The 22,590-nt window shown below is 33.7% G+C and overlaps 1 protein-coding gene across 9 annotated transcripts in view; it reads left to right on the forward strand.

Moving 5' to 3' along the window:
• The window catches only part of SCAPER (S-phase cyclin A associated protein in the ER), a 432,460-nt gene that overhangs the window by 71,826 nt on the left and 338,044 nt on the right, over window positions 1-22,590 (forward strand). For all 9 annotated transcript variants that reach the window (XM_038581073.1, XM_038581077.1, XM_038581076.1 and 6 more), the window contains 3 exons: window positions 748-864; window positions 5,707-5,867; window positions 19,221-19,483. In XM_038581073.1, the coding sequence (XP_038437001.1) occupies window positions 748-864; window positions 5,707-5,867; window positions 19,221-19,483 (541 nt within the window). The remainder of the gene's footprint in view (window positions 1-747; window positions 865-5,706; window positions 5,868-19,220; window positions 19,484-22,590) is intronic.

A 22,590-nucleotide genomic window follows, 5' to 3' on the forward strand; every position in this document is an offset into this window, starting at 1 on the left:
GCTGAGCTGAGATCATGACCCAAGCCAAAATCAAGAGTTGAATGTTTAATTGAACCATGTGGGTGCCCCAACAAATACCACTTCTAAATGTGAGGAAAAAAATCACAGCCACTGATTGAATGGAGAGTAATAGGGAGGGAAGATTCTGAGGGAGTTATGGAGGGTCACCTGAGGCCATTAGGCATAGAGAAAATGCTGCTTGAGAAAAACATTTTGAGCATCCTGTCAAGGTTCTGGGGCCAATGAAGGAGAACTAGGCTTTCCCAGCAAAGAACAAGGAAATGTTTATACTCCCACTCTCATGTAGAGGAAAGGAGACTTCAGATTTTCCTGTGTGTTCTTCATTTAACTCTCACAACTGTTTTTCTTCTTGATCTCTCTTCTACACACTTGGTTTTCCAGGACGGCACAGGTTGAGTTGTAGAAGTAGCCTGAATTAGTACCGTTGTCTTTTTAATATGTTTTTAAGTGGAGGCTTTTAAAATATAAGCATGATATGTCATGTCTTTGTAAACTCGTGGCCTTTTTAGATAAGTAGGGTTATGTTGCTGTGCTGTGGATGAAAAATCCCAGACCATGCATCATCTATGTAGCTTCCTGGGTAATATGGTAACTTTCTGGTGAACAGTGCTCTAGGGAAAAATTGTGACCTGATTATGTTTTCACCCACTAGCAACCAAAAGAAAAGATTAGGTTTTTCTTTTTTTTCTCTGTTGATTTAATCTGTCATATGTCTTGAATTGACAGACCAACTTCTTTGGCTTGGGAGGTGAAGAAGATGTCTCCGGGACGTCATGTGATTCCAAGTCCATCGACAGATAGAATAAGTGTAACATCAAATGCTCGAAGAAGCTTAAATTTTGGGTGAGATGAATGCAAAAAAGCCTGCTAAGGCTTGCATTACAGTAAATTATTTTCTGTGGATAATAAAACTGATATACTAGTATAAAAAAAAAACTTGTATATGTTTGTGTATGAATTCAAAATTATTTGATTAAAAAGTTAAAAGAAATCCAGGACAGTAAAGTTTAACTTTTAGGAAATGTAATATCAACTATAATTAGGATCCAAAAATTAAAACCCATAAACATATTCATACTAAATGATTCGTAACATGAACTGACAATTTCTTTTACAACAAAAGATCTAAATATATATCATAAACTGTATTACTGTCATGAAAATTTTATCTTTATGCATTGTAATCCCATCAGTGCAGTTTTATAATTATTGTTAATGCAGTTATATTTTAAATCAGATAGAAAAAAGTTATAAACAAAAAATACATTTAGAAATTATTTTGTATTACCTATGTAGTTATTTTTATTAGTGGTCCTTATATCTTCATGTGGATTCAAGTTATTGTTTAGTGTCCTCTCGTTTTGGCCTGAAGGACTCCCTTTAGAATCTTGTTGGGCAGGTCTGCTACTGACAGTTTTTCTCAGTTTTTGTTTTTCTGAGAATATATTAATTTGTCCTTCAGTTTTGAAAGGATAACTTTGTAGTAGATAGAATTCTTGGTTGAAAGTCTTTTTCTTTCCAACTTTGAATATGTCCTCTCACCTCCTTCTTTATGTTTTAAATTTTTAATTTTTTTTAAAGATTTATTTTTTGAGAGAGAGCGAGGGAGGGAGAGAACGGTGGGAAGGGCAGAGTGAAAATCCCAAGCAGACTCTGTGCTGAGCACAGAGTCAGGACTTGGGGCTTGATCTCATGACTGAGATCATGACCTGAGCTGAAACCAAGAGTTGGATACTTGACTGACTGCACCATCCAGGCTTCCTTCTGACTTAATGGTTTCTCTCTCTCTCTCTCTTTTTTTTTTTTTTTTTGACTTAATGGTTTCTGATGAGAAAGCATTTGTCACTCTTGCTAGGGATCCATTTTGAAATGCCTCACTTATCTCTTGCTGCTTTCATGATTTTCTCTTTGTCTTTGGGTAGTTTGTGATGTATCTAGGTGTCGACTTCTGAGTATATTCTATTTTTGAAGTTCATTGGACTTTTTGGATGTATAGATGATTGTTTTTCATCAAATATGGGAAGTTTTTGTCCATTTCTGCAGATATCCTTTTTGCACCTTTCTCTTTCCTGGGAATCCCACTTTACCTATGTTGGTACTTGTGACAGTATTCCACAGGTCTTTGAGACTCTATTCATTATTATGCATTCTTTTTTCATCCTGTTTCTCAGATAATCTTAATTGTCCTCTTTTCAAGGTTGCCTATTCTTTATTTTGCTGGCTCAAATCTGCTGTTGAGTCTCTCTGGTGAATTTTTCATTGCAGTTACTATATTTTTCAACTCCAGAATATCTTTGTAGTACTTTTTTATTTACTTTCTCTTTATTGATACTATAGTTGGTGAAGCATTTTTTTTGCATACTTTAGTTTTTTAGACACAATTTTCTTTTGTTCTTCAGTATTCTTTGAAGATAATTATAGTACCTGATTTAAAGTCTATTAAGCCCAGTGTCTTGGTTTCCTTGAGGACAGTTTCAATTACTCTTTTTTTAGGTGTGTATGAATGGATCATACCATCCTCTTTATTTGTATGTCTTGTGAGTTTTTTTTATTGTAACTGGATATTTTATTTTATTTTTATTTATTTATTTTAAAAAAGATTTTATTTATTTATTCATGAGAGACAGAGAGAGAGAGAGGGAGAGAGAGGCAGAGACACAGGCAGAGGGAGAAGCCGGCTCCATGCAGGGAGCCTAACGTGGAACTTGATCCTGGGTCTCCAGGATTAGGCCCTGGGCTGAAGGCGGCTCTAAACTGCTGAGCCACCTGGGCTGCCTCCGTAATTGGATATTTTAAATAATGGTGGCAGCTTTGGAGATCAGATTGCTACCTCTTTAGGATTTGTTGTTGTGGCTGTTTGGTGGCAGTGATACTGGTACTGTTTGTTCAAGAACTCTCTTGAACTAGTTTTCTGAAGTCTGTTTTCTTTGTCATGTGTAGTTACTAAAGTTTCTGCTTGATTTGACAGAGGTGTCTTAAATATCTTGAATTAACAAATGTCCTAGATCTTGTCTGGTTCTGTGTATGTGTTGTACCTACCTTCAGTGCTCTGGCATTCACTTCCTGCTTCCTCAGAGCCTCAGGCTTAATCACAAGTGAGATGTTAGGGCATTCTCAGAACTTTCCAGAGCATGCACAGAACTCTGTACATAAATGTGGCCTTCTTGATTTCCAGGCACATGTAGGAGCTTTTCAAAGCCTCCTGTGCCATTCCACTCTCCAGATTTTCTTTCAAGTTTTTGGTCAGCCCCTTGTGTGCCCTAAATGTTATTACCACCTCTGATAATGTTAAACAGTCATCACTGTTGTTTTCCTGAAAATGTCCCTGGGGAAATTTGTTTTTAAGACAAAGTTTTGTTTGGACTCTTAATTCTTTAGAGTAAGTGTTAACATTGGATGTGTAATAGGAGGGGTGGTAAGTAGTTTGGTCAATTCTCTTTCCTGTGTTAAAACCTAACCTTTCTTAACTGCTTTTTATCCCCTCCCTGACATGCCATAGTCATTTTCATCTCGTTACTGAACCCTGCAGCTACTTGTATTATTATTACATTTGCAGTGTATTACAACCTTTTTTAATGTTTCTTTTTTTGTACTTATACTCTGATCTTTAATGCAGTATCTTTGTCCTATCTTCTGCATCGCAAGCACCTAACATTGTACCTCGCACTTAGAGCTCAGTAAGCTTACTGAGTAGAGCCAAAATTTTGCTTTCAACAGAGATTATTGGATAGTATTGCGTTTGGTGAAGGTTGATGGACTTTGGAACCTTAAAATAATTGCACTTTAGTAGAATAGGAGAAAGATATATAAGCAAACAAAACCAAATATTTGTATATTTAAGCACCATTTTAAGGGATGTACTTATATAATGTATTCTATTGATCTGTGTTTTTAGAATGTTGTATATTACATGTTTTGTTTTAACATTGGAAGCCTTTAATGCATGCATGGTTAAAGTTCTTGTGTTGATCTTCATCTAATCATATTGTTAGATTAAATGGTATTTATCATCATTGTAAAACCTACATTTTTTTCAGTGTGCTGAAAAATTGTGGTTCATAGGCTACGTTTAATGTATCTACTCATTTTTCTCTTACTGGTTAAGTGTTTACTTAGAATATGTGGTCATCCTGCTTGTTTATTTCAAATTGTCTTTATCATTTTAACTCAGAATTTAAATATTAAGTAAACCAGTTAAATATAAGTTTACTGTTTTTGTGAAAACTTAGACAAATTCTTAGATAGAAAGAAAAGAAAGAAAGATAGAAAGATAAAGGTGACTTAAAATTTTGCTATCACGTGAGGAGTGGATGTGAAAGATTGAGGAAAATATTGTTAAAGTTGAGGAGTTTATATACTTGGAATGTTTAATAGGTGTCACTAAATTCTCACTTCATTTTAAAGAAATCAAAATTGGATGTTGCCAATGATGCATTATACTTGTGGTCGTGGTTCATGTAAGAAATGTACAAGAAGAAAAAAGCCTGTTTTGATAATGTCAATGTCAAAAATTGACAAATTAATGCACATTTATACTATTAAAAGATAGGAGTTTTAAATTAAAATGTTTAAGGCATATTTGTATATCTTTTACGGTTCCCCATTTAACTGAAGTTTTCTTTTAAACTGAGTGAGAGTTTTTATATTATCCCCGTTTCCATATATTATACTATCTTAGGTTAATGAAGTATTAGACCAACATAAATTTATGACTATATTTGATTTAAATTGCTATGGTAATATAGTACTCTGTATATGTGGATATACACACAGACAAGATATTTAAAGTAAATCTATATATTAATTATATATTTAAGATTTTAACTTTTTTTGAAAGTTAAACAAGTTTGAATTGTGTTAAGTATATTTAATCATATTGTAAATATCAGTGATTAAAAAGTGACTTTTATATAACCAAACTAGTGGGGAATAAAATGTCACACTGCTTTTTTATTTGGAAACATTCCAAGTTCTTTTTTTTTTTTCATGCATATTCCATTTCTTTTATTGGCTGCATATTTCATAGTATATATTTTTTCACTTTTTCAATTTTTTTCAAATTTTTTATTTTTTACAATGTAAATATTAAATTCTTAGTATATAAGTATTAACACACTGCTGCACAGGCAGTGGGCCAAATAAGAAATCAAACAGCAAATCAAAATATATCTCAAAAAAAGAAAGAAAACACAATATTCTAAAACCTATGGGATGTGACAAAAGCAGATGTTAGAGTGAAATTTAGGCTATCAATGCTTGTATTAGGGAAAAATAGTTGAGGGATCCCTGGGTGGCGCAGCGGTTTGGCGCCTGCCTTTGGCCCAGGGCGCGATCCTGGAGGCCCAGGGCGCGATCCTGGAGACCCAGGATCGAATCCCACGTCGGGCTCCCGGTGCATGGAGCCTGCTTCTCCCTCTGCCTGTGTCTCTGCCTCTCTCACTCTCTCTGTGTGACTATCATAAATAAATAAAAATTAAAAAAAAAAAAAAGAAAAATAGTTGAAATAAATAACATTACACCACAAGGAACTGGAAAAAGAAGAACCTTAGCTGAAATTTAGTAGAGGAAGGAAGTAACAGAAAAATCAGAAGTAAATAGAGACCAGAATAATATTAAGTATATACTTAAATTAAAAAAATTTTTAACTTTTATGTTTGATTTATTAATGTGGAACTTTCTTCATAGGAGTTCATCTGGCACAGTGACTGCTCCCCGTCTGGCTCATACAGGTGTCAGCTGGGCTGACAAGGTAAAGGCTCATCATACAGGCTCTCCTGCTGCTTCAGATGTAGCATCTGCTCAGTCGTGCCCACCAATGACAGTGCAGAAGACTTCTCGCAAAAATGGCAAGTGACTTTTTTTTTAATGGAGGGGGAAGGGCAGAAGGAGAAAGAGAGAGAGAGAGAGAGAGAGAGAGAGAATCTTAAGCAGGTTCCATGCCCAGCACGAGCCTGAAGTGGAGTTTGATCTCACAATTCTGAGATCATGACCTGAGCCTAAGTCAAGAGTCAGGCACAACTGACTATGCCACCCAGGTGCCCCCAAAATGGCAAGTGACTTTGAATCAATCTTTTTATGTAGTAGACAGGGAGAAGCATATAGAGTTTATATAATATTAATGTACCTTAAAATGACCTTAAAATAATAAGATAATCTTAGAAACTATATAAAAGCTTAGGCAAATCATTCTAGTCTCAGGTTTGCCCGGTGTAAACTTTAAGAGAATCATTCTTTTGTCAGTTCATTTATAAGATCCTTTATGAGTCTTTTGACTTAAAGTAGAGAAAAACTGATCACTAATTCATTCTCTAGGCAATACAATGTCACCACTTAATGTCATTAATATTTGAATATTATTTTGGTACTACAATGATACTCTGTTTATCTTTGCTTACACATTTGTTTTCTATATCATCAAAATAATTAAAGGGCACAAATAAATTGGACTGTTATTCTGAGGGCCTGTTTATCACATAAGAATTTCCTTCATGGACTTTGACACCAGTGGTGTTTGTACTTTATTATATAAAACCTGGAGTATACAATGGAAAAGCAGAGATCATAGGAAGAAATTTTAAGAAGAGATTGGATAGTATCAGTCTTGATTTGGGAAAAGAAATCCTGATACAAGGGGGAGGATGGGTACCATGAAGGAACAACCAGAGACTATGATTCTTATTAATCAAAAATAGAAGTAATGACAACAAGAATATAGCAGATAACCAGATCTCTTATGGGAACATAGGCATTTTCTTTTCTCTCTTAACTCAAAAATGTCTGAACTTAGAATATAAAAAACCAAAACTGATTGTCTAATGTAAAACAAAATTTCCTTCATATAGTATTTTTATATAGAAATCCAGTGTAATTTTTTTATTTATAATTTTTTAATTTTTATTTATTTTATTTTTTATTTTAAACATTTACTAAGTTTAAGTTGTGCTAACTTCTGATATATAGAAATGTGTATCCATGTAACTATATTTATATGTATATAAACACACATAAACATAATTCATATCTATAGTAATATTTGGAGTTTACCTATGAAATTAATTTCATTTTGTGTCAAATATCGCATCTTTTACAATAAGCCTAATGTGTTCATGAGAATCTTCAGTCCATCTGAGGTGAGGAATATAATCCTGGGTAGGACAGGAATATAGTAGAAGAACGATCAGAACTGCCTCTAGCCCATACAAGGTGCCTTGGTACAATTGATACAAGAAAAAGGAGTCACATTGTCTGGGTAGACACAGCCATACATCAATAAACTCGGCTTGGTGGGTGGAGCCCGGCAGGATCTTAGCTCTTATTTACTGTCTTAGCCAGGTGCCCTTGTATATGGGGTCACAGTCGTGGAGGAGGATGCTCATTGGTGGTGGGAACAGAAAGTGATTAGGCAACCCTTGTAACAGCTTTAATCCTTGCTCAAAAACACTGATTTAATTTGTCTGGCTGAGTTTGGTTAGATAGAGGGTCCATTCTTCTTCCAACTACTTCTGTTGATTTAGTTGAAGAGGGAGACCTTTTTTTTTTTTAGATTTTTAAAAAGATTTTATTTATTTATGAGAGACAGAGAGAGAGAGAGAGAGAGAGAGAGGCAGAGACATAGGCAGAGGGAAAAGCAGGCTCCTCACAGGGAGCCCAACGCGGGACTCGATCCCGGGACTCCAGGATCACACCCTCGGCCTAAGGCAGGCGCTAAACCGCTGAGCCACTCAGGGATCCCAAATAAATAGGATCTTAAAAGAAAATAAAGGTGTATTTCAGCAGAATTGGAAAAGAAGTCCAAATTTATATGTATGTCACGCATCTTTAAGATAATAAAGCAAAAACTGACATAATCAGAAGGAAAAATGAAAAAATCTATACTCATACTAGGAGATTTTAATATAACTGTCTCAAAATTGGTAGTATAAGCAAACAAAAATCAAGATGTAAGATATGTGAACAAAGTCATTAATGATCTTGACATAATGGATATGTGTAAAAATATGCTTATTCTTTTCCATTTTTTTTTCTTTTGATGCTTCAACCGGAAACCTTTTTTTTTTTTTTAACCTAGAAACCTTTTTACTAACATGTCTTCTAGTCCACTAATCTGTGTATCCTATCCACATTGTCTTAGCTTATATTAATAATAACTAGTTTGAAAAGTCTGTATGTGAAAAGTAAAATAAACTACCTGTTGGTTTGTTTCTTTAAAAACATTTTTTGGGGAGTTTTTAGTTATTAAATGTTAAAAACATTTTTTGGGGAGTTTTTAGTTATTTGACCCTGTTTTTGTTTGTTTTTAGCATGCCTGCCTCATAATATTTAATTGAATGTTTAACTGGTGTATTTAAAATTATAGAGGCTCCTTTCAAAAATATTGTTTTTTTCTTCCAGCAAGGAGGTAGTGTTTAAGCAGGTCACCTTAATTCTTTAAGGGTTGGTTTGAGGTTTTATTAAAATTGATATGTTTCAGTTTTGTCCTTATTCCTTTTGTGTCTTAACTGAAAATCTGCGGTGTTTACCACGACTACTACATTTCTTAATTCCTCAGCACTCTACAGTTGCTATAATATCTGCTTAACTCATTAGCATCCCAGCTGCTGCTCTTTGCTGGGTATCTTGGAGTCTTGCCGTGTGTATGCAGGCTTAGTAGACTCCTAAGGGAAGGTTAAATACAGATTTTTTGGGCTTACTTTCCTGCAGTTCCTGCCTCTCCATGATTTTTGCCCTTGAAGTCTCAGTTGTTTTAGACTCATTGAGCTGCAATATCTGTCTCAGCCAGACAGAACTGCTGGTTTCTGCAAGGACTCACTTCACCGGCATTGTGAATTTGAAATGTCTTCAGGGAAAACTTCTGGGGTGAATGTAGATCTCATGTTATCCTTCCCTTTTCTCAGGAATTGTAGTTCCTCAAATCCCACCTATTTGGTTGCTTTCCAGTATCTTTAGACAATTCAGTTATATAGTTTGTATAGCTTTTATCGTTGTGTTTGGCATGAAGAGGTTAATTTTGATATAGGCTACTGTCATGGTAGTAACTGTTAAGTCCAGATATATATCCAAGTACCCATGGAACATTTACCAAATTGACACATGCTGAGCCATTAAACAAATTTCGGAAAATGTTAGATGATTAAATTCATTTTGTCTTCCTGAATACAGTGGAATTAAGTTAGAAATGAATTTTAAAAGATAGCCATATAATTCTCAAGGTTTTGGAATTTACAAATGTATTTCTGAATAATCCATTAGTCAGAGATAAAATCATAATGAAAATTACCAAATGGGAATTCAGTGAAAATTAACATTTAAAATCATGTGGGTTTAAGGTAATGCTGTGCTTTGAGGAAAATTTCTAGCTTCAATTGCATATATTAGAAAAGAAGAAAACCTGTCTCTGGAAATTAGAAAAGAACAAGTTAAACCCTAGAAATATAAGAAAGAAGGGGAATATGCAGGTGAGAACTGAGAAAGTCAGCAGAGCCAAAAGATAATTATTTGAATAAGCTAATAAAATTAATAGACTTCTAATACCAATCATGAAAAAAAAAGAGACAAAGCATACTACCAGGTATGAAATAAGGGTATGGGTAGAGATCCCATGGACGTTAAGATAATAAGGGTAAGAGCATGGATAGAGATCCCATAGATACTAACATAATAAGAGTATATGAGGAACAATATAATAGACTAAATTTAGAAACAGGAGAAAGTGACAAATTTCTTGAAAAACACGAGGAAACCAAACTTTCATAGCAGGAATTAGAAAATCCTGGAGAAATTTAGTAAATATTTTTTAAAAATCTGCGTCTATAATTAACATTTTTCCATAAAGAAATTTCCTGGTCAAGATGGCTTCACTGTGAATTCTTTCACACTTCTAAGATAAAAACAACATTAATCAGATAGAAACTCTTACTGAGAATAAAAAGGTGGATTTTGTTTTATGATGCCAGCGTAACCTTAATATCAAAACCTTAGATGGATATTATAATAGAAACCATTTTTCTTGAACATTGATAAATAGTAAGCAGAATATTAGTGAATTAAATATAGTGATAAGTGATAAGTGATAAGTGATAGTGAATTAAATATAGTGATAAGTGATATAGTGATAAGTGATTTTAATTCTGGAGTGTAAAAACTATGATATGAAATACGATTTTGAGTTTAGTGTACCTACAAGATTATTCTAAGTATTTCGAAGCTCTCTGACAGGTTAATTGCATGATTTGCCATTCTCAACTAGTGTTCTTCATTATGGGAATGATTTTTCAATATAGTTTTTACTGAAGTTTCCTTAAAAGTGTAATTTGTTCATAGCTATTTTCTTAGTGTCTAAGAGATCTGTGTTAGTTTCTATTTTGATAAGCATTCCTCTTTGATTTGCTTCAGTTATTTCACTTTTTCTTTTTTTTACATGATAGTATTTGTGTTGGCCATCATTTTGGTTATGGACTATGTCCAAGTGTTAAGCAGTATTTCTTTCTATAAGAAAGCTTTGAAAGTGGTGGTGTTTTTCTTCCTTTAAAAAGTAAAGTTATTAATCATACTGCTCCTAAGGGTGAGCCAGTTAAATTAAGTGGAAACTAAAATTTTTTGTTAAACTTAATTTCATACATAATTTTTTTCTTTTGATATCTATGAGTTTTATAAGGTTCATTTTATATTTTTATATATATTATCCTCACTTCCCCAACAAAAGTGGCTCAATTTTATTGCAGGGAAGCTAGGGAGCAGCAGTGCAAGAGAGGATCTCTGCAGGAACTCCCATTGCTGATCAGGACTGCCAGGCCCCAAGTCTGTCTGGAAGTCAGGAGAGGATAAGTGTCCTGTTCTCTTTGGTCCATCTTGGGTCCAGGGGTTCAGGTCCTTGTTACTAGGGGTGAAGTAGGAAATAGCCTTTCCTCTTTTCCCCAGGGTCTCCAGCAGAGTGTTTACACTATGCTCAGATTTGATGCAAAGCTTCTTGTTGGGCAGGTCAATGTCAAGCTCAATTCCTCCTAGCTTGTTGAGCACCTGACTGCATTAGTGCAGCCTTCACAGGTCTCCTCCTCAGAAAAGTTGTGCTTCAGCAGGATAATGGATGTGGTGGTAACCATGGCGACCCCTCTTATTTATATATATATATAATATATATATATATATATATATATATATATTTAAAAGACAAATGTCTATCCACTGATAAATGGATAAAGAAGATTGTGTGTGTGTGTGTGTGTGTGTGTGTGTGTGTGTATAATGGAATATTACATCAAAAAAATGAAATCTTGCCTTTTGCAACAATGTGGATGGAACTAGAGTGTATTATGCTAAGTGAAATAAGTCAGAGAAAGACAAGTCAGAGAAAGACAAGAAATCATATGATTTCACTCGTATGTGGAATTTAAGAAACAAAATGGATGGACTTAGGGAAAGGAAGGAAAAATAGAGTAAGATACTGAACACTGGGTGTTGTATGCAACTAAATTCTACCCCTGAAACTAATACTACAGGATATGTTAATTAATTTCAATTTAAATAAAATCTTGAAAGAAAAAAAAGACTAGTGGGTTTAACATGCTAAATTTTTTTAAGTTTAATATGGATGAAAATTGATTACAACTTGGATAGTGTATGATTTAAGGTATAATATTAATTTTGTTTGCCATAATGATATTTTTATATTTAAAAAAAATCCTTCTAAAGACACATACTGAGTATTTACAGAAATGATAATGATGTCTAGAATTTGTTTTAAAACCTTTCAGAAAAACAATGGGGAAGGGGGACTAGATGAAATAACAGCATCAGAATGTTGATAATAAGCGGATGATTGGAACATGGGGCTCATAAGACTATTTTTCCTATATTGCATGTTTGGGTATCTTTGTAATAAAAAGTTAAAAAAGTACAAAATAAATTTAAACATACTTTCCCCTTGGAGATTTCCAAGTCCAGACCTTTGAAATAAAAGATTACAGGTCTGTCTTATCTTTATTTTAAAATATAAAATACAATACTAACACAGTCATTATATTTTTAAAAATAGAATAGTGAGTTAACATTCTCAGGAGGATGTGCATTTTGTAAGGAATTTTTTTCCCCTTGAAATAAAATCCCTTCCCATTAGTGACTCATGTGGTGGTATGATCTTGATACCCAATCAGAAAAGTAGTTTGCACAGTGATGTAAGTTTTCAGTTTTTCAGGAATAAGTTTCAGAAATCAGCCTACTTTTTTCCTATTAATTTTTTTCATATTAATTTTTATACCATCTTTGTTAAGATTCAGCTCATATACAATTCATCCATTTAAAATATACAATTAAAAAATATACAATTCATCTATCTTTAGTATAGTCACACATATGTAGTACCATAGTCACAGTCAATTATCTTCATCACCTCAAAAAGATATCTCTTGGCAGTGATTTTTTGGATTTGACACCAAAGGCAAAGGTAACAGAAGCAAAAAGCAAGTGGTACTACATCAAATTAAGGAGCTCCACATAGCGAAAGGAAACCAACAAAATGAAGAGGTAACCTACAGAATGGGAGAAAATACTTGCAAATCATATGTGATTAGGGTTAATAATATCCAAAACATATAAAGAAGTCATGCAACTCTATAGCAAAAAAGAAGCAATATAATTTAAAAAATGGGCAGAGGATCTGAATAAATATTTTTCCAAAAATGATATCCAGCTAGCCTCAGATACCTAAAAAGGTACACAACATCATTAATCAAAATCTCAGTGAGATATCACCTTTCACATCTGTCAGAGTGGTTGTCATCAAATAGACAAGAGATTGAAAAAATGTTAGAATGTAGAGGAAACAGTACCTGGGTACATTGTTGGTGGGAATGTAAATTGTTACAACCACTATGGAAAACAATATGGGGTTTCCTCAAAAAATTAAAACTGCCATATGATCCAGCAATTCCACCTCTGGGTATATATCCAAAAGAAACGAAAGCACTACCTTGTAAAGATCCTATACTCTTTGTTCATAGCAACATTATTTGCATTAGTCAAAATAAATAATTTTAGTGCCCATTGATCCATGATATAAAGAACATGTGGATAAAGAACATGTGGTGTGTATGTACTTGAAAGTTGCTAAGAGAGTAAGTCTTAGAAGTTCTTATCTCAAGAAAAAATAATTGTAACTAGGTGAGGTGCTGGATATTATTAGCTAAACTTATTTTGGTAATCATTTCTCAGTACATACATATATCAAACAATATGTTGTACCTTAAACTAATACAATGTTATATGTCAGTTATATCTCAGTAGAACTGGAAAGGAAAAAAAAAAGAAATCTCATACCCTTTAATAAACCCTTGTAACCCTGAATTCCCCGTATCCGTTTTAGTATGTAGAATTTTCACAGTACTTTATTTAGCCATTCTGATAGGTATATAGTGATCTCTCATTGTGGTTTTTAATTTACATTTCTCTAATGGCTAATGACGTTGATTATCTTTTATGTACTTATTTGTCACTTGTATATACCCTTCAGTGTAATGTTTCTTCATGTCTTTTGCCTATTTTCTGCTTGTATTATATGTAATATTACTGTTGAATTTTGGAAGTTATTTATATGTTCTAGACAGTCCTTTGTTGGACTGCTTTTTTAATCTTTTGTCTTCACAGAGTTTGTTGTAAGAAAAAATTTACAGTTTTGATGAGGTCCATGAGGCCTCCTGTTTGTGGATCCATGCTTTCGGTGTCAAGTGTCAGAACTCATTGTCTAGCCATATGTTTGAAAGTTTCTTTTTTATTTTTCCTAAAGGCTTTATAGTTTTACATCTTAAATTAGTGACACATTTTAAGTTAATTTTTTGGGTGAAGTGTGGGCTTTAAATGGACGTTTACGTTTTTGCCTATGGATGTCTTGTTGCTTCACCACCATTTGTTAGAAAAATCTCTTTTGAAATTTTGTTAAAAATCAATTGGGCATATTTGTGTGGGTGAATTTCTGGGTTTTATATTTTATTTCGTTGATCTGGGTGTCTGTTGTTTCATCCATACTGTACTGTTCTGATTACTCTCGTCTGTGGTAAGCCTTAACATTGAGTAGAGTGATTGCTTTTACTTTATTCTTTGTTTAAAAAGTTGTTTTTAGCCCTTTTAGTTTGTGTATGTATAAATTTTAGAATAAGCTTCTCTAGTATCTAAAAAAATTATTGCTGGTGTTTTGATAGGAATTACATAACAGCTGTTGATCATTTTAGAGAGAATTGACATTTTTACTAAGCTGAATTTTCTAATCAATATTCATTTTCTAATGAACATGCCTTTCCATTTATAGGTCTTTTTTTCATCAGCCTTTTGTAATTTTAGTATACACATACTGTACCTTTTTTTTGGACTTACTACTAAATATTTCATTTTCTTCATTTTAATTGTAAATTTTTGAAAAGATTTTTATTTATTTGAGAAAGAGAGAGCACAAGTGGAGGGTAGGGAAAGAGGAAGAGGGAAGAGGGGACTCCCTGCTGAGCAGGGAGGTAGACTTGTAGCTCCATCCCAGGACCCTGGGATTGTGACCCAAGCCAGAGGTGGACACTTAACTGACTGAGCTACCCAGGTGTCCAAGTGTAATTGTAAATTGTTTTTGATTTCAGTTTCCACATGTTCACTGTCAGTATACACAAATGCAGTGGATTTGTATTGAATTGTATTGAATTCTTTTACTGAATTTATGTAATTATTCTGGAATTTTTATATATATTGTTTGGGATTTTCTGTGTAGACATGTCATCTGAAAATAGGGATAGTTTTATTTCTTCCTTTCCTTTTTTATTTTTAAGATTTATTTATTCATTTGAAAGAGAGAGGAGAGAGAGAACATGAGCAGTAGGGGAGTAGCAGAGGAAGAGGGAGAAGCAGACTCCCACTGAGCAGAGGGAGCTTGATCTGGGACTCAATACCAGGACCTTGAGATCATGACCTGAGCTGAAGGCAGACGCTTAACTGACTGAGTCACTTGCGTGCACATAGCTATATTTTTTTTGTAGTTGCCTTTTTTTTTTTAAATCAAGTTGAATAAGTTCTATATTATTGTTTGTTTATTTTTTTTATTTTTTTTTTAATTTTTATTTATTTATGATAGTCACAGAGAGAGAGAGAGAGGCAGAGACACAGGCAGAGGGAGAAGCAGGCTCCATGCACCGGGAGCCCGACGTGGGATTCGATCCAGGGTCTCCAGGATCGCGCCCTGGGCCAAAGGCAGGCGCCAAACCGCTGCGCCACCCAGGGATCCCTTATTGTTTGTTTAATAAGTTTTTCTCACAAATGGGTATTGGATTTTATGAAATACTTTTTCTGTATCAGTTAATGGGATCATATGATTTTCCTTGTTTAGTCTGTTGACAGCAGTGGATTACATTGATTTTTTTGAAATTTGAGACAGGTTTGCATATACCTGAAATTAATTCCACTTGATTATGGCTTGTAATTCTTTTTATATATTACTAGATTTGATATGCCCATATTTTGTTGATGATTTTTTACATCTAAGTTCATGAGAAATATAGTTATTTTTATTTGTATGTATTGTCTTTATGTGTTTTTGTATTGAGGTAAAACTGGCCTAGAAGTCTCCAAATAGGGCAGCCCTGGTGGCTCAGCCGTTTAGTGCTGCCTTTGGCCCAGGGTGTGATCCTGGAGACCTGGGATCGAGTCCCACATCAGGCTCTGTGATGGAGCCTGCTTCTCCCTCTGCCTGTGTCTCTGCCTCTCTCTCTCTGTGTCTTACGAATACATAAATAAAATCTTTTTTTTTTTTAAAGAAGTCTTCAGGTATAATTGTAGATTCTTGTCTTTTTCCTTTCAGCCTTATTAGCTTTTTCTCTGTGTATCTTGAATTTCTGTTGTTTGATGTGTACGTATTTAGGGGTGTATATCTTCATTGTAGAATGCTTTTATCATCATATAATGTGTTTTTATTTCTTTAGTTAATTTCTTTACTCTGACATCTACTGTATCTGAAATTAATATAACTACTCCTGCTTTCCTTGTTAATATTTGCATGGTGCATCTTTTTCCATCCTTTCAGTTTGAATTTACCTATGACCTTGTATTTAAGTGATTTCTTATAGATTACATATAATTCAAGTGTATTTATTAATATACTGTGCTAATCTTTGTCATTTTGTATATTTAGACATGTTATAAAGTAATTATTGGTATTGTTAGGGTAGGGTATAGGTATGTCATTTTATTATTTTCCTGTTTTCTCTGCTTCTCTTTCCACTGTTTCCTATTTCTTGCTTTCTTATGGGTAAAAAACATTTTTTTATGATTCCATGTTGACTGATTTATAGTGTTTTGGAGTATATTGATTTGTATAGGTTTTTCTTTTATAGTTGTTGCCTTAGGTATTATATTGTAATACATGTAGGTATTACATGTATTACATTATACATATATAAGTTATCATTACTGGCTTTGGTGTTTACCACTGTGAGTGAAATGTAAAAACCTTCTCATTGGTTCCCTTTATTCTGTCTACTTTAAGTGTAATTGTCTTAATTATATTGTTTCCTACATCAAAATGGCATTTTAATTTTTTGTTTTATTTTCAAACATGATTCAATAAAATGAGAAGAGTAGTTTATTTACCTCCATTTTTACTCATTTCAGTATTCTTTTCTGTTTGATTTTTATTTTTTTTAACCTCTTACTCGTTTTTCTTTAGGAGGCTTCCTTTAGCCATTCTTCAATGGCAGGTTTGCTACTGATATATTCTTAGAGTTTTTGCTTCATCTGAGACTTGCCTTTATGTACTCTTCATTCCTGAGGGATAGTTTCCCTGAATATAGAATTTGCAGTTGATAGTTCTTTCAGTCCCTGAAAAATGTGCCACTTCTACCTCACCAGCAGTTGTTTCAGATGAGAAATCTGCTGTCATTAGAATTTATGTTGCTCCATGGATATTTTTCCCTGCGCTGCTTTAAATAATTTTCCTTTGTTTTTCAGTGGTTTAATTATGATGTGTCTTAGCCTGGATTTGGAGGGATATATTTCCTAGTTTCTTGAATCTGTAGTTTTATGTCTTTCACTAAGTTTGGCTAGTTTTCGTTCATTCTTTCTTCAAATATCTTTTTAGTTCTACGTTCTCTCTCCTTCCCTTCTGGGACTCTGATGACACATGTTACCTCTTTTATTGGCCCAGAGGCCCGTGAGATTCTGGTCTTGGTCCCAGTGACATTTTCCCAGCAAAATCGGCGCACTGCCTTTTACTGTCTCCTTGGCTCATACTGGTGATATAAACTCATCTCTTCTTTGGGCTCCACTGAACTAGGGAGGGGCAAAATGAAGGGAGGACCAACTCACACCATCTTGTTGCTGTAGAGTAAGGTGGAATCTTACTTCCCTTCTTGACCCTTCTGGCATCACGGCAAGGGGAAGGGACATGCACATTCCAAGTAAATCTGCCTTCCAGCACTTTGTTTTATTGTATTGATGCTAGCTGAGTAGGCATTCATCTTTCTACAGGGATCTGTTGATACTTGTGGAGGGGGAGAATAGAATGTTGACTAGTCCTATTTCACACTATGCTTTGCTGAATGGAAGTGGAGGCTGTGCTCACCATTGGGCCCTGCTGACCCTAGGGGTAGAGAGGACCACTGCCTACCAGTCTTGACTAATACTGCTTCATTCATTCTTATTTCTGCTCAGTGGGAATGGAGGTTCATCTTCCCACTGGGCCACACTGACAGTAGGGGTGGGGAAAAGTGGAGTGATGAACAAATCTAGTTCTTGCTGTCTTATTTAGTCTTGTTAATACTGGTGGGAGGTGGAAGTTCTGCTCACCATTCAGCTTTGCTGACACTACTTTGGTGGGGGGATTGGAGCACTATCTGCTTCTGCTAGGTGAAAGTGGAACTTCAGCTCCCTGTTTACCCTATTGAAACTATAGACAGCAGGGTTTCTACTGATCTTTGGCTGGAATAGAGTGAATATAGTCAAAAAGATTTGCTGTTTTGTTAGGCTGCTCTTTTCCCTGTCCTGTGTCTTGGCAAAACAGGTTTTGCTCATGCTTATTTTGTTTATGCCTGTTGGCCATTCTGGGTTGGAGACTTGTATAGCGTCCTGTTTGGAGTACGATAAGAGAACTAGAGAACTCACTGCTGTGCAGCTTTTAAAGTCTCAGGGTCTCTTGGCAGTCCTCCTACTTCTTTCTGTCTCTTAAAATCTTCCTAAGCTTATTTTATGTATTTTTTCCAGGGGGTTCTGTTGTACAAAGGAGGACCTGGAGATGAAGGTGGTCTACTCCATCTTGGTCAGAACTGGAAGTCTTCATATTAATTTTGAAAGACTGCAATTAGCCTATAAAATTTAAAAATTATAGCTATATGCATCACTATAAACATATATACCTCACGTTGTGACATTTTCAAACATTTTAGTGGAAGATTCTTACTTATTTTAGGCAATTTTGCTGTGTGAACTTTGGACACAGATCTTCAGTTTCCTTGTATGTGTGGTGAAATAATTGGATTAGATCTGCTAGGTTTCCTTCGATTAACGGTATGTGGTCTTAGGATCATTGAAATTGTTTTTGCTGCTGTTGTTGTTGTTAAATGTATGTTATTAGTACTAGAATAGATGAAAGGACTTGGATTTTGAAGATAGGCCTGTTTGGATTCTGAAAGTTAGGCAGTTTTTATGTAACCATTGGGACACCAGAACCAATTTGCCTAGACTTGCATTGTGGTTTTACCATTTCTGGGTAATCTCTCTTTGTCTCATTTTTCTGAACGACAGGTGGGGTAAATGAAATGACAAATGATAGATTTTATCAATGATAAATTTGGGATGATAGTACTGGTATTACAGGGTTGTGAAAATTAAGTTATTCTATGTAAAACACTTGGAACAGTATTAGCATATGGTAAACACTGTATAAATGTTTATTTATAAACATATACTTTCTGCATCTGTGGCCTTATGTCAGTCTTAATCTGAATCTCAGTTTTGTCAGTTGTAAAATAGGGAAAATTTACCTACCCCACAGTATGGTTATATATTAGATGTCACACGTGCAAATACACAGACACTACACCTCGCATGATAATTAGTATCATGTTTGTATATTAGTTACATTCAATGGGAATTAGATTGGAAAATATTTTTATTTTGTATGTTTTTGAAAATATTTATCATCTAAAGGAATCTTGATTTATTTCCATCCCTCAATTGCATAGAACGGAAAGATGCTGAAGGATGGGAGACTGTTCAAAGAGGAAGGCCTGTTCGTTCACGATCAACAGCAGTGATGACAAAAGTTTCAGTAGCAACAGAAACATTAAAGTCAAAGGATGACAGCGATAAAGAAAATATACGTCTTTTACCTGATGAAAGCATACAGAAAGGTGAATTTGCTGGAGATGGATCTTCTAAAACTACAGAATCTCGGTCTAAAGACTCCTTACAATCTTTTGACCATCCTCTTGCTGAAAGGACCCAGGTAGTACCTTCTGAAAATCCTTTTACTGCCTTTTTATAAGGGATATGTCTATACTGGAATGTCTGTTTTCCTACTCCGTTTTAAACTTTTTATTATAAAATATTTCAGATCTCCAGAAAAGTTGCAAGAATGAACAATGAATCTTCCTTTTACCTTTACTTAGATTCACAGATTAATGTTTTGCCTCATTTTTTTCTTCTCTCTTCATATTGATACATCACAAACACATATTGTATGCTAAACATTTGAGAGTAATATGCATACATCATAACCATTCACCTTTAAATATAGCACATATCTCCAAGGAATAAAGAAACTTTTTAAATTATGTTAATTGTAAAATTCAGGGAATTTGGCATCTATATAGTGTTTTCATCTAATTTATAATTCATATTCATGTCCCATTCTATTTCCATATAGAATATTTTCCCTGAGCCAGGATCCAATCTAGAATCACACATTGTATTTAGTTTTGTTTTTTTAACATCCTTACACCTGGGAAAGGTTTTCAATTTATCTTTGTATTTCACTGTTAGTTTTTGAAGAATACATTGCTTTTTTTTTTTTTTTTTTTTTTTTTGTTGAATGTCTTTCAGTTAGTTCATTATCCAAGTTAGCTTATGCATTTTTGACAGAAATAAAGTGTTTGCCCTTGGTGAGCATTTATAGGCATATGATATTAATTTGCCCAAATTTCTTGATTACTTGTTTTAAGTGTTATTCTATTTCTTCATTTGGAGTGTTATTAAAAATGGTGATGAACATAAGGATCATTTTGGAATTGCTCTCCTTTTATGTCCTCCAATTCAAGTGTAGAGTAATTTACTAATATTTAATACAATTATTTAAAGCTGATACTCTCAGTATTTATGTTCTTAGTCCATTTTAATTTATTTTACCTATTTGATGAAGGAATTTTTCAGGTATTTGCTTATGTAAAGATTCATGTGCAATTAATATAATTTTATGCAGAACAAAATGTAAGACATTATTTGATAGGATACAGGGGCTAAGTAAAAAAGTTTTAAAATTGTTAAAATATTTCTCAGTTTATAATATCTTCTTTTTAAAGTTTTTTTCTTTTTTACCTCTAGGATATTTGTTTATATTGAAAACTGTATTCAACTTCCATGTTTTTCTTAATGATGATAATGGGTCTTGATTGTACATTGCTCCTGATGTTCTGTAACCCCTGAATATATATGTGCCTATGTGCAATTGAAAACTTCTTATGATTGGTATCTTATGTTGCCTTTTAATTTCCCACATTATGGAGCAGAGTCCTAGACACAGGAAATAGTCAGTACTTTTGTAGGATATACCTTTAAGAAACTTCAATATAGGTAAACTTGATGAAGAAATCTCTCTTTTTTTAAAATTTGGTTTTCTTTTCTTTTTTTAAGAGATTTATTTATTTATTAGAGAGCAAGCAAATGAGGCTGTGTGAATGGCAGGGAGGGGCAGAGGGAGAAGGAGAGAATCTCAACCAGACTCCCCTGCTGAGCACAGAGCCCTACCTAGGGCTTGATCTCACAATCCTGAGGACATGACCTGAACTGAAATCAAGAGTCAGACACCTAAGCTTCTGAGCCACCCAGGTGCCCCAAGAAACCTTTAAATCACTTAACGTATAGTTCACCTTCATTCATCCTCATTTTTATGGCCTCTACTTGGGACTGCATTTAGGTAATAGCATTTTTAATTTTAGTCTGACTAGATTTTAGTTCTTTAACCTCTACAGTAAAGGATTCTTTAGCGTATTCTATGCTTTTTTCCAAGCCCAGGTAGTATCTTTATAATCTTTGTTTTAAATTCTAGTTCAGACATCTTATTTATATATGTATTGATTAAATCCCTGGCAGTGAGTGCTGCCTCTTGCTCTTACTTTTGGGATGAATTTCTCAGTCTTGTCATTTTGTCTAGTAAAGGAGAGAAAGGAAAGAAAGGAAGGAAGGAGGGAAGGAAGGAAGGAAGGAAGGAAGGAAGGAAAAAAAAATAATAGCAACAAAGACAATAGAAAAAAAACCCCACGTAACACCTAGCATTTTTGCTAAAATACATTTTGGCTATAAAATTTTACACTATAATAATTATACTGGTTTTGTGTAATGAAGAAACTTACATGATTTGAGATTTTAGGAATAATCCATACATACAGCTTTTGAGTAATTAATGTATTGCTAAAATATTCCAATATAAAAAGTTAATTGCTGTTGGTATCCAAGCTTATTTTTAACATTTGTTCTCACTGTCATTCTAAAAATGGAATTAGCATATTTATATATTTTTTCAACATTACTTTATAGTTTCACTTTGATTTTGTTGTATAAATGATACTGATTTTTTTAATAAACAGAGTTGACTATATTGTAAACATCAGTAATGCTAATATAAATATTGCCAAGAAGATTATAAACTATGGTGACTAATGTATAGATAATGTCAATAGTAATGTAAACAATGTGATACAACTTAAATAATACATGAAAATCAACACTTTGAGACACTTTTAAGTTTTGACCAATAGTAGAATTTTTATAGTTTATAAGACTTGACAAAGTTTAATATTTATATAAATAGTTAATCAAACTGGGAGTTTTATAGCCACTGCCATGTTTACCTAAAGTTTATTTAAATAGTGGTGTGAGTGGCCTTTAAATTCACAATTTTAGATTTTAATTCTACTTGGAGCTCATTACTCTGAATATAATTGGAAAACATAGCATTCTTTCTGTGTTCTGTTATAAAGTGAAAATAAAAACTTGTTTCTTTTTTTTTTTTTTTAAAAAACTTGTTTCTATTTACTATAATGGAATGTTAAAAAATGGATATGTCTTTGGCTTAAGATAGTATTTTATTTGACTTAGATAATTTTCCTATTTCTATTCATGTGTTAAATATTCCTAAAGGGTAATGAGGAGGATATGGAAATCTAGATAGGAATTATATAATGAATGAGACTTCATGCTCAGATACACTATACTTTTTCTCGTATTTCTCTTTTAGATCTGAGAATTGGTTTTGTGTACCATGTGGTTTTATGTGAAAGATACTTTCAGGTTTGTTAATGTTATATTCAGCAAGTGTCATGTTTTGAATAAAGTGCC

This window comes from Canis lupus, chromosome 30 (genome assembly GCF_011100685.1).
Source record: "Canis lupus familiaris isolate Mischka breed German Shepherd chromosome 30, alternate assembly UU_Cfam_GSD_1.0, whole genome shotgun sequence".
Classification (NCBI taxonomy): Eukaryota; Metazoa; Chordata; class Mammalia; order Carnivora; family Canidae; genus Canis; species Canis lupus.